Source organism: Vanessa tameamea, chromosome 6 (genome assembly GCF_037043105.1).
Source record: "Vanessa tameamea isolate UH-Manoa-2023 chromosome 6, ilVanTame1 primary haplotype, whole genome shotgun sequence".
Taxonomy (NCBI): Eukaryota; Metazoa; Arthropoda; class Insecta; order Lepidoptera; family Nymphalidae; genus Vanessa; species Vanessa tameamea.
Window position 1 is genome coordinate 7,997,240 of NC_087314.1, and position 13,020 is coordinate 8,010,259.

The 13,020-nt window shown below is 30.5% G+C and overlaps 2 protein-coding genes across 2 annotated transcripts; both read right to left on the reverse strand.

Annotated features, from left to right (window-relative positions):
- Positions 1-1,282: 1,282 nt before the first annotated feature.
- Positions 1,283-8,192, reverse strand: LOC113393294 (doublesex- and mab-3-related transcription factor dmd-4). Its single transcript, XM_064215150.1, has 6 exons — positions 8,174-8,192; positions 7,666-7,838; positions 3,790-3,963; positions 2,643-2,740; positions 1,754-1,913; positions 1,283-1,573 (listed from the first exon to the last, which is right to left on the reverse strand). The coding sequence occupies exons 1-6, from the start codon at positions 8,190-8,192 to the stop codon at positions 1,283-1,285; spliced, it is 915 nt and encodes a 304-aa protein (XP_064071220.1).
- A 2,908-nt stretch (positions 8,193-11,100) lies between these two features.
- On the reverse strand, positions 11,101-12,288 carry LOC113393424 (integrator complex subunit 12). Its single transcript, XM_026630293.2, has 2 exons — positions 11,659-12,288; positions 11,101-11,467 (listed from the first exon to the last, which is right to left on the reverse strand). Exons 1-2 carry the CDS (start codon positions 12,088-12,090, stop codon positions 11,171-11,173), a joined length of 729 nt encoding a protein of 242 aa, XP_026486078.1. The 5' UTR covers positions 12,091-12,288; the 3' UTR covers positions 11,101-11,170.
- Positions 12,289-13,020: the final 732 nt, after the last annotated feature.

Sequence of the window (13,020 nt, forward strand, 5' to 3'; positions counted from 1 at the left end):
CCAACAAAAGAGGTCGGTGCGCTATGTTATAAAAATATGCAAGTCGGTACCTAAATAACATAGGGTGTAGTCTTGTCGTGTTTAAGAGCAGGGAGTTAATCAATTTTATAAATAATCTTTTGTTTATCCAAGGTGTTAGATCAGTGTTACAGAGATGTCTGTCTTCATTTAGAGTATTGTCACGAATTTGTTATTGTCGTAGATAATAGCTCCCGGCATGAGGGGTTGGAAATTTTGTTTAGTTAACTAATTCATATTAATTTATATAAATCTTATCTTTACCATCTTTGGGTTTGAAAAGTATAGTTTGCAATTAAGATGTATGTGCACATATATTCCAAACATTTTAGGTGCAACAAAACTTTTTAAACCAATAATTACATTTAATTGTGATATTATTTTAAATACGCAATAGTTTTGATAAAGTTTCAAATAAATCAAAGTTATTTCACACGATGTTTTATTCTGTTTATTATGTAAGTAGTATATTATATACATTGGAATTACAGCAATTACCATATGTAAAGATATATTTGGCATTAAAATATAACCTATTAATATAATTAACAATATATAGAAATGTAAAGATAAATATTGAGATGGAATATAACGAAAATACCCACTTACGAATATAAAGAAATAATAAGATTACGGTTTTCTTCTAAAGCGTACAACGATCAATAAAATACAATTCGTTTGATTTGATTCAATTGATTATTACCAATAAAAGAAAATAAAAAAAAATGACATATAATCTAAGTAATCTGTCATAATTGTAGAAAAGTCTTCCATAATGAGAGAAAAAGTAAAGAAAAATAAATAAGCACTTTATTAACTTGAAATTTGAATTGACATGACACATGAAAAATTTACTTTGAAACGTCGGCTAAGGTATCGTAGTTTTTCTAGGAGAACAGCGGGAGTTCTAGAAGACCTGATGTTTTATATTTAGAACTTATTTTATTAAAATTGTAAGCTATATAAGAAGCCTTTAATAATATATTATCTTAAAATAAGAAATTACATTTATCATCGATTGATGATATTGAATTAATTACTTTTGCATCTCTACTGTCAATAACTGCAGCTTAACTTAATGTTTCTTATCAATTATTTTTTAAATTTTGTTTTATAAAATATAAACAAAGTAGCTGGATACATCCGAAGTAATTTTTTCAACATCTTAAATGAGCCAAGCAGATACATATCTATACCTAATTGTGTAAATAAGAAAATAAATACAATAATTTGAGGAATACAATAAATATTAACAAAATTAAGCTTAATGATGGCTGTTACATTGTCTGCAATCAGGAGTACAAGATGTAGGCGGGGCATGTGGATGCTGAAGCGGCAACAGTAATGGAGCAGATAGTGTAGGAAGCCCTGGCAGCGGTACCAGCCATTCCGAGCCACACACTCGGCCCATCACAAGCGTAGGTAGCAACGGCGCTCTGGGCCCGACCGGACGAAAAGCAGACCATCTAGTTTCTACTTCTTCTGAACTAGATACTGACTCAAATCTAAGACTCGAGCTGGAACCAATGCTTGCAGATGATTTGTCTCGATGAGCCTGTTAAATAAAAATCAATTTTGTTTAATTACCGAATCAATCTATATTATTTACTTATATAGTTCGGAGTTTTTTTTAAATAAAATGAAAATTATTTCAAAATGTACCAGTACCTACAATGTTAAAAAAATGTATCAAGATAATTACTTTGAATGTATTTTGTAAAATGAAATTCTTTACATGTATGGCGTTACAGTGTTCAACAGCACGGAGCAGATCGTGGTTGCATCGTCGCAGTACGAGCTCCAACACAGATCGCTTCTTCCCTGGAAACAGCTTACGTAACATCTCCAACCCCGCAGAACTCACGCTGCTTGAACTTTCGTCATTCGAATCTATGCTGTATTATAAACAGTTCACGTACAATAACTTATTATATCATTTTAATATTTGTAATCATTATGTAATCTTTATAAGAAATATGAAAGACGTAGCCAGGCTCTCATCAATTATTGTACTGGCAAATTGAAATATTTTTTTTAGGTAATGATGTTCTATTTTACATGGCAAGATACTCAGTATTACGAATTATCTACGATGCTATATCCCTTAAACGTAGGCACATATTCATACTTCACACACACATATTCATACTTGGTTTAATTACTTATTACTTTATATAATTCTTATGGACAGCGCCTGAACCACTCTCAAAGGAATTTTGATTAATTCAGCACAGTAAATCGAAAATAGATGCATACATTTATGATCCAACAAGCATGACTTGAGAAAAAAAAATGTAAATTTCGATGAATGCGATGGTTCGGAAAGCACGTGAAGTTGTTGATCCTGAGCCAGAATTCTTTCCGGTCGTGTCGGGTTTGTCTTCCCGTTGGATTATGAGAGTGCACCTGTGTTTTCACACACACTTGCGCATTATATAATGACCTTCATAGTTGGCTAATCTCTCTTGCCATTAGCCGCCGCGACCGAAATCATTTAGGACAATATATAATCATCACGAATATTAATAATTTATTTGAAATACTTTTACATGACGTAATATTTAATGCGTATGACGTAATAATTTTTAATTTTGTTAGAAACCTTGTTAAAATAATAATCATACCATGATCGTGTCGCTATGTTAGTGTTTCCGACGGAATCGGGAGTCACGCTGCAACAGTCCGGTAGAGAATCACTTGTCTCGCTATCGATATGTATCGGCTAAAATAAGAAATTGTTTAATCAAAGGTATTCAATATTGATATTTAGTTTACAAAAAAAATTACAAATAAAAACATTTCAATAAAATTATAAAGCAAGTAAACACTTATAAAAACCCTAACGAGGTATTTATTTTAAATTATTTATTTAAGATTATTACAACTACACTTATAAACGATTGAAAGTAAATTACTAATTATTTATTTCGACAAAACACATAAAACAATAAAACTTATGTGTATACAACACACATTATTATTATATACGTATTTATTATTATAAGTAGCAACAAAAAAAGTTAATTTCACATCAATATCTACTTCTATTCCAAAGCGGAAAAATTTGTTTGTCTGTATGTGGGGGTTATCTTCGGAACTAACAATATACTTCTAAAAAAGTTACAGTCAAGTAGTAGTAGTAGTTAGTCTGGTAGAAAGATAAATTATTTCTGAGTACTAATATAAATTATATTTATATTATATAATTTTCTTTATTAATAACGGGTGCAATACCTATACGATGCCGGGGGCGGGTCGCTAGTATACTATATAGTATGATAATAATAAACCATTTATTTTCAGATTATATATCCATGTAGAGATTGGCAATACAGCATTTTAAATGTGTGTAAAAAATATTAATTATATAATTAAGATTTTTATATAAATATTTAAAAAATATTGATTTATTTATTCCAATAACGCAAAGCTTAGCTTAATTAACCAAAATATATTATTAACTGTTGGTATTTATTTTTATTAAGACAAGTACCAAAAACAAAGAAAAGCACGCTTTCAGTAAACACCACAATTATACCAACATTAAAAATAAAAAATAAATAAAGATTTTATTAGTACTAGTGGTTTGTATACTATAATCAATCAATAATCCTATTTTAATTTATATTTAAAAATAAAAGCAATTTCATACATTTGTATGAATTATTTATTTAAAAATTTGCTCATCACTTAGATTAATTGCTTGAGACCATTTTCTTAAAAGAAAGCACTGTAGCAATTTACTACAATTGTTCCTTTTTTTATACTCACAGTTTGATCATCGGCAGCGGAATCTGGTTCGGGACCAGGACTAGGACAGGGACCCGTAACTCGCATACCGTATATACGGCCGGGTGGTAAAGCCTCCATAGCCGTTCCACTCTCGACTGAAGCTAAATGTAGAGCGATTTTATCTTCTGCCGCTTGCTGTCTTTTTAAAGCGACCTAAAAATAATTAATTCTTTTATTATTTATCATGTATTTTAAAAAAGTGCATTATAAAAATAGAATTGTCGTACTATAAAAAATACACCTTAAGACTTCGATTTGTATACTTTCTCGTGACTTTGAGCGATCGGTAACCTGATATATAAATTAATTTAGTGGAAAATCAATGTCAAACAAACATTGTTTGTATTTGATGAACGGTCACCCAAGGGATCAAGCCGGGCACCATTACACCCGGGGCGAACGCCGCCTCATTGGAAATAAAAACAAAACTCGATCCCTACAAATCAAATAAATACTGACGAAGAATACAAATTGTTTAAAAATAAAAGTCATTGTATGTACTACAAATGCTTACAAAATTTTATCTTAATATTTCAAATGAAAGAAGTAAAAAAGATAAAATTTTATGTAATATATATATTAAAAATTTAAGTCACAGTTATATTTAAAATATTGTCAGACTTTACTACTTAGTGAGAAAAATCTACAAGGAGATTGATAGTACCGACTGTCCTATTAAAAATGCACAAAATAAAATAATTACTAACAAATAAAAGTTGATATTAAAGTCGGTAGTCAATAGAGATAAAAAATTAAATTAATTATAATACAGTAAACAGAAAATCGGGATGAAAGTGGTAGGACATCGACAGCGATGCATTACTGTTCAAACCGATCGATGTTTCATCCGGCATCCACAGTAAACATGTGCCACTTGTTTAAATAAACCCAGCAGCGCATTAGCTGGTCTCGATTTCACTACATTAAAACACATTAACGCCTTAACATTGCATGTTATTTCAGAATTAGGTAACCGATATGTTTTGACTCTTTTTGGATCGCTTTTATATGAACCTCCTATATATAGGACCCCATATGTTGTGATATTATTCATTTTTAGTTAAATTTACTTTTTACATTACATATTTATTACGATATTGCTTTTTTTATTACGAAATGAAGGTGAAAGAATCATGATTTAGACATGGAAGGCTTTAGGCTCCAATATTGTGGGGAAACAAGAAGCGTTGTTAGATAATATCGATTTATACTGAGGGCTATGACCAATACTGGGCATTATCTATTGATGTCTTTACACAAAATGATTATTATTAATGTATAGAATGAAATTTTATGAAGAATCAAAAACAAACTCGGTTGGGATTAATCAAAAATATTATTTAATAATATTCTATAAGAAAATAGTATAATTATATAATAGGAACATTATTAAATGAAAAAAAAATAATAACAAGAAAGGCATAGATATTAGTATTGTATATTGGTTATTATCTAATATTGAAAAACAGACTGTAAATATCACAGTGCTAGACTATGGTGTCCTCTACTTTTTGAAGAATAGTTTTCATTTAATCGTAACTAAGGGTAAATTCTTCTTATTTATATCGGTTATGATACGACCAATTATATTCCGATCCAACTTCGACTGAACCGTTACTGGAATATTGTATTAGAAGAATATGAAAATAGTTGAACAGTAACGATAATGTTTCGATTCGATTGCAATAAAGTGATGATTTGTTAGTAGAATTTCCTTTACCGCCCAGCAAGAAATAAATTATAATATACAAATTATACTCGGAGTTATACCAATTTGAAATCATTGTCATTGAAATACCACCATTTCACCACCTCTTCTAACCGAGGTCATCGTGGCTCATCATCTAATAATATATTCAGTGTTATTAACACTGTCTTGTAGTTTCACTTTAACTACATAGCTATTTCTAGTGGATATAAAAAATAGTATTGTGAACTTTCTACTCTCAGACGACGACTAAATCATTGCCTCGGAGTTTGACTTGGTTCAGAAGTGTTCCTTGGTGCTAATAGTCGTGGAGTCGTTCATTTTTAAATTATAATCCCAAATCTCCGTAGTGATTGCCATATATATGTACCGCCTTTACCAGTGTTTCCAACATGTCTTAGATGTTGACGGTGTAAAATAGGAAGTTTTTCATATGAGGCAATATTGCAACCACTAAGCTTTATAGATAGTTATAGCTTACTGGTAACATATATGATTTGATTTGCCGCCTTGGACCTTGGTTATACAAGGTGTTAGGCTGGGTTTTGAGGATCGCAATATGAACTAAGATGCAGGGATCTTATTACTTAACTGGATTAGTACATGCCTTGATAAGTTTTACTAAGTCAGTACGCTACATCCATTGAGACAATTGCAATATTACTAAGTTGCCAGCTACTTTTTGTTATCAAAGGTTTAATATAATACACAATCAATTGTGGGAATTTTAAAGAGCGACCTTTAGTACGAATTCGGTCATGTTCGAATACGAATTTTCACAAGCGTCCTTTCTGATCATTTTATTTCGGTTGCTTTGAAATAAATTCCTAGTTTTTATACATTTTCGGAAAGCTAAGTAAACGATTATGTTTTTAAAATAATCTGCAGAATAAGTTTCATAATTATTTTTTTGTTTTTCAGACATATTTAAGGGAAAAAAATAAAAAAATATTGAAATAATATGGTTTTCCGTCTCGCATTTTTAAATTTGGACCGATAATTATTGTTTAAATATTGAAAAATGTCCAGTGTTTAATCGTTTTTATAAATCAGAAGAAAAAATAGATTTTAATTGATACTTTTTTTTAATAAATTTTTGAAGTTGCATTTTTGACCTATTTTGAAAAAATCTAAAAAACGCGATAACTCAAAAATGGTTTATTTTTGCATTATGCATATGGGGGTTAAAATTATCGCAAATAGTCACCCCTATTACCTCCTAACAGGAATACGTCGAATTACCAATAACTCTGTATAAAAGCAAGGTACTAAATCATTAAACAAGAAATTCATTTAAGCAGATATCCAGCTTCCAATGCTATGGGATTATTCAATTATTCATTGTAAAATATAAAGAAATGAAGTTTTAAGTGACATTAGGAAATAAATGACATAATTGTGACTTCAGGAAATAAGCAATGCCGTAGATACTTAACATTTTGAATTGAATCAAGCTCAGATCGCTGAAAGTTATGACTGATTATGATTGTGTTATTCGAATTTGAAACGATTTGAAAAAACGGTGGCAAGTCAAAAAATGTAGATAAATAACTACCAAATCGAATGAACGATAACTTTAGCTCGATTATAGGATTACCTGGTCGTTATCAAAATGTAATAATTATTTTATTAAATAATTATTTGAAGTCAATTTTCGATCTTTATTTATTTTTCAGACATTGATTTTTTAAGAAAGCTCTTTTGTATTCACTACTCGCTATCTACTTCTTCATTACGAATTAAATAAAAGTAATAAAGTATATAAATACACTTTTAACTTAACACATTTTTTAAATGTCAGATTTAATATGCACCTATTGAATGAAATAAATATGTCTTTATTTTTAACCAGCTGTTACTTTATTAAAAAAAAGCGTGTATATAATGGAAATATTTTTTGAGTTACATTAAATTAAAGGCAGAACAAAGTAGGTAGATGCAGATTACAATAATAATTTATAAAAAATACGACATAAAATTATTTAAAAATAAAGTCTCGGCTGCACAGAATAATGGTTAGGAAATGCCTAGGTACTTTAACTTATACATATCTCCATATTTAAGTAGATAACATACAAAATATATTATTATCTATTCATTTACATATTTATAAGAAATGAGATAATAGAATGATTGAATGAAATCACCTGAGCAGCCATGATCCTTTGCCTCTCCTTTATCAATCCACACTTGGGGCACTGACAATCTCGATAGGCACATGCCTTTTTGTGGCCACGTAGACTAGATATAAGGCCATGATTTCGACATCGAGCACATTTCGGTACACGTGCCCGACCGCTATTCATTTTTAGACTACACTCTTATTTTTACGTAAATAAGTAAGAAACTTTGGATATATATTACATTAATCAGCGAAGAAGAACTAAATGAAAAAAAAAACACAGAGTAACATTACATATAATTTGAAATACAAGGACTAAGTATAACTAGTTCAGGAAAAAATATTATTATGAATTTATAAATTTATTTCGTTATAAAAAATAAATACCGCACTTTGTATCAAATCTAACATATGTCACAGATTTTAAAAATTAACAAAATCGACCGCCCACACAACACTCCGCCCTGAAACTATCGATAAGCTTTGATTGTTTACTCCGAAACGTTAAGATGGAAGGCGTCGCTACAAATTACTCGTATCTATAGCTGGCATGTAATCCTCAACCCCATACTATAGATAATAGAGTCAAATTCCTGAAGTCACTACAGCATCCCGTTCATTCTTGTCCGCCCCTGCTCGAAATTCAACCAATCAGATCCTGCTAACCGCCCTATTGGTTACAATAGGATATTGGCACAACAACGGAAACTACAGTGTAGCTTTTGGCTTGTATTTCACTTATAAAAGCAACAAAGTGCTATAAGATTATATAATTATACTTCAGTGTTTTGTATTTTTAATTTTTATACAATATAACAAAAGTTAATATAACATTTCGTTAAGGAAAATGGTACCCTACCTATAGATAACCTACCTAATAGGAATACCTGAGAATCACGGTTTATGAAAATTAATTCGTAACTAAGTATATTATTAAATATTGGGTAGGTACATATATCCTGTCTTTACTCACACCATTCAGAAAGCATTGAAATTTTAATAGAGGTAGGTACAGATAGATAACTCGCGAACAGTTTTGTTAAGTAGCTAAGTATTATTAGTTACTTATTACTACTAAAATATTACTTTTAAGATAACGGAAATGCCCTTAAAAGCGCTCTTTTTCTTAAAAATATAGAAATCGGAAGTTAGTTGATATAGTTTTTTTATCAAAGTAAAAAACGAGAGCTGTTCCAAAACAAATTACTCTTCGATTGGTTTTTAATGAGTGACAGTGATTTGTTTTGGAATAAATTTTACTAGAATTCTATCTATGAAGAATTGGTATGTACCTATTGAATATGTATTTCCCTCTTTTAACAAGTTGCTAAGACCTACAAGCATTGCAAGCGACTAGTACCTAGTTTGAAACCTTTTTTTTGTTGGGAGTTGTCCACTAGGATTTATAGGTATTTTGTGCTGTTTTTTTAACTCAAGTATAAATTCAATGATGGCGTTAAGGAAGGGCGGACCCGGGTTGCCTGAGGCGTTGGGGTCTGTTAGCATGCGCCGGGGTCGAGCGCGCCAGCTTAACGCCACTTCATTTGCACAGGTTACATAGGTATGTAACGTAACACAATATGAGACATTGTTGTGTACTTACCCGTGCTGTTTACGTACGTACGTACGTTACTGTGTTTTTTTTATTAATTATGAATACATGCTTCTTTTTTACTTTCCTATTATTTTAATTATAATCAATAATTATAAATTTGTGCGAAATGTACCTAAGTACTTATTCAAAAGGTCTACTCTCCTGCACTTTTTCAACCACGCTGCTCCAGTACGGTTTTGTAAATAAGTATATCTACATTACATGTGATATCATTTTATCTATTATGTGTTATATTAATTTATATACTACGAGATATATTTTATACCTACAGATGTTTTCCTCCGCCGATGAATGCGAGATGAACATAAACGTAAACTATACACTAAACAAGATTGGTTCTAGCCCGTATTTGTACTCGCAGAATATGTATTTGATTCAGATATTTTTAGTTTTACTCTATTTCATCTCAGTTCTGCCTTGACTCATATTATAAATATCTTTTCACGACCTACATTCATAAAATTACTAAGGGATAAAAATCTGAAGATTTACGGTAAAAAAAAAAATTTACGCAGAAGAAATCTAAAACTGAATTGATGTTCATTGTTGATGTAATGCCTCGGTCCGATCCGTGCCGAATACGGTCATTGCAGTGGTTTTATTGGCCAAGATTCTTAAGCTTTTGATTCAAATCCCGACAGGACAATATTAAAACATTGGAATTGTTTGTTAAAAGTCGAGTTTTGAAGCGCGCTCCAGAAAGCATGTATAGCGAATTTGAATTAACACGTTATAATCAGCAAAGGTTTGGGATAATGTAATGATAATAATCTATGATTATTTCGGATTCGTGAAACAATGACGTTTTGAATTCCATTAAATTTTCCGATAAGAGATCGGAATTTTGGGAGGATTTGGGAGACGAGGATAGAGTTAAGTAGGAAAATAATTCATAGTGTTATATTATGAGATATACTATTTTTAAAATATAATATTTTAAAAGAAATGTTTATAGTGCATAATATAACAGCACTATAATCACATGGCATTTCTAAATCTAAGGGTTGTTTATCATTTCTCGTTCTTCTATTGAAATCAGCAATAGAGCTAGGCTATCCTAGCCCTGAACTCATATCGGTTGTATTAGATTACCTGTACCTGTATCTGATTGTGAGAGAAATAATAGAATCCACCCATGTTTCTACACATGATAAAGTACTATAATATAACCCAAATAGTTAGCCCGCCTCCATGATATACGGCAAATTTTATCTAAGTATAAATGGGTCATTGTTGTAAAACATATTTCTTGCCATTATTCAACATTCAAAAAACTTCGAATGAAGCCGCAAACAAAACGAATACCCCACAAATAAAATATATTGTAAGTCAGTATTTTTTTATAACCATTTAATTATTTTCATAATATTGATATTTTTTATTTTATACTACATGTAAAATCTATAGCAATGTAATTAATTTTGAAAAAATAATAATAATATGTACCTACATTCTACAAAACTATTTTCAAATAATTTTCAATATATCAGAAATTACTATATTCACTAAATTACTACACAATACATCCCAAATGGTCCTTATTTTTAATTTTATGTATTTTTAATCTGTGCATATATTTCATTAAATCCCTTTTGTATTTGTACAAGCTCTCATGGGTAGATACCACCCACATATCATATATTCTACCACAAAACACCATTATTGTTGTGTTTGGGTCTGAAGTAAAAGTGAGCCAGTGTAACTACAGGCACAAGTGATATAACATCTTAGTTCAAAACGTCGGTTATGAGAAATGATTAATACTTCTTACAGTACCAATATCTGTGTTGAACACAATCTACTATCAGAAAGCTGGTTAGCCAGTCTGCTAATGATATTAAAAAAAGCCATTTTTTATTATCTAAATATTGTATATTATCCATGTTTTCAGTTACAAACTACATATTATTTCAATTTATTTGTTCTTCTTTTTCTCATGTTGCTTTGCTGCCTTTTTTTTCATGATCTGTATTCTTTTATCCGCTGATATTATGTTAATATTAGGAGTGACAACTTTTGAAGGTGAAGAAGATGATGAACTACTAGAAGATATCTTGACTGGAGTTGTAGATCCAGATACTCGAGTAGGGGATTTAGACGGTGATGATGAGGTATTAGTGAAACCACTTGCAAATCCTTGAGTTGTGAGACATGAAGCACACTGCCATCCAGATGCCATGTCATTGTCACTTATTACAGGTTTATGGCAATCCTGAAAAAGAATTGTATTAAGTTATACGATAATGAAATAGTTCACATACATAACTTAAGTTTTTGTATAATTTACAGTTTATATTTTTAGTAACCAATTTAGTATTAATAACTAATTTATTACTTTTCGATGATTCAAATAAAAAGTTGAGTAATCAGTAGTCCACAAGAATTTTAAAAATATATAATTACCTGGTGATAAAGTGAATGGCAAGCATCACATTCTACCAAGCGATTGCCTGCTTGCACTGCAATTTGACGGCAAACGACGCAAGTCAAATCTTCTTGCAAAAAATCAAAAGCAAGCTCTCCGTCCATAACCGACCCATCATCATTTTCTCTTTCTGGAATCTGTATTTGTTGTGGACTTTGCTGCGGTATCGCAACCGTCTTTGTAATACTAGATATTTTGTCATTCTTATGCTTCGATCGTGACGGAGATTCTAGTTTTTCTTCAATAAGATATTTTTTAGGTAAAACTTGTCCAAGAGTCTTCGAATTGCCATAGGTCTGTCGAATCACATCATCAAGTGTTAATCGTAATTGTTCTGTTGAATCGGACGCGCTTGAATGAAGAAATTTTAAGCATAACTTAATAGATGGGTCAAAATCAATTGAAGACATTTTTATAAGATTATAACTATATAACAAATCGTAAATCTTGCTTTTCCAGGGCTTGCTGCGTTTTTTAAATTTTAATACTGTATTTTGTTTACAACCCTTGCTTAGTACGAGTGCCAGCTCAGAAAAGTGTCACAGGAATATTTTTTTTCGAGAATAATTATAAAAGTTAGTTTTAGACTTAACTTTAGTATATCAGACGTATAGTATAGCTAATAGCTATTAGGTAGGAGCTCGCTAGTTATCAAAATAATTTTACACTTGACAGTTGCCACAGTATTCAAATTTATCATTTGACAAATTGATATTGCTCTAAGCTCTGGACAAAAAATAATACTATTATGTCATAAATAATAATATTATTTTAATGAATGTCATTATCATCATACAAATAAAAAAAAATAATAGCTACTGCTTATATCATGACCACGTAGAACGGAGGCAAGAATAATAACTGCATTTCCGAAATAGGATAATTTCGGTAGTGAAAAATAAATTATGATACTTAAATATTTTAATTTTGAGTCATAAAAGCGCATTATTATTTTATTATATTAAAATTAAAAGCCGTAATATAATAAAATAGTAGTCCGCATATCACGTAACCTAAAACACGAGCCGCCGTAGTGTGGCGTCAGATAGGCAAAAACTGTCATTTTAATATCATCTGATACTTTGATAAGTAACTTTTCTGGAGTTTTAATGCTAGTATTTGTACATAAGACTTCAATGATAGCGATTGTAATTCATTATTTTCCCAAAAAAACACCAAATATTTACAGCTGTTAACGTTGAATGAGTGCCGGTCGTACAAACACAACTGTTGTTTTAATCAAATTGACGTCCCGAAAATGACTAACAGTGTTTTTGTGGGAATAAAAAAGGTTTAAAATTGTATTTAATTTTATGGTAAGAAAATGTGTTTATTAGGCG

Excerpts from the sequence above, each read along its gene's own strand:
- LOC113393424 (XM_026630293.2), bottom strand. The coding sequence starts at position 12,090 with ATGTCTTCAATTGATTTTGACCCATCTATTAAGTTATGCTTAAAATTT. Across the intron at positions 11,468-11,658 it reads GCCATTCACTTTATCACCAG|GATTGCCATAAACCTGTAAT; the intron begins GTAATTATATAT and ends ATTCTTTTTCAG.
- LOC113393294 (XM_064215150.1), bottom strand. Across the intron at positions 3,964-7,665 it reads AAAGGATCATGGCTGCTCAG|GTCGCTTTAAAAAGACAGCA; the intron begins GTGATTTCATTC and ends AATTATTTTTAG. Across the intron at positions 1,574-1,753 it reads AACACTGTAACGCCATACAT|GCTCATCGAGACAAATCATC; the intron begins GTAAAGAATTTC and ends TTTATTTAACAG.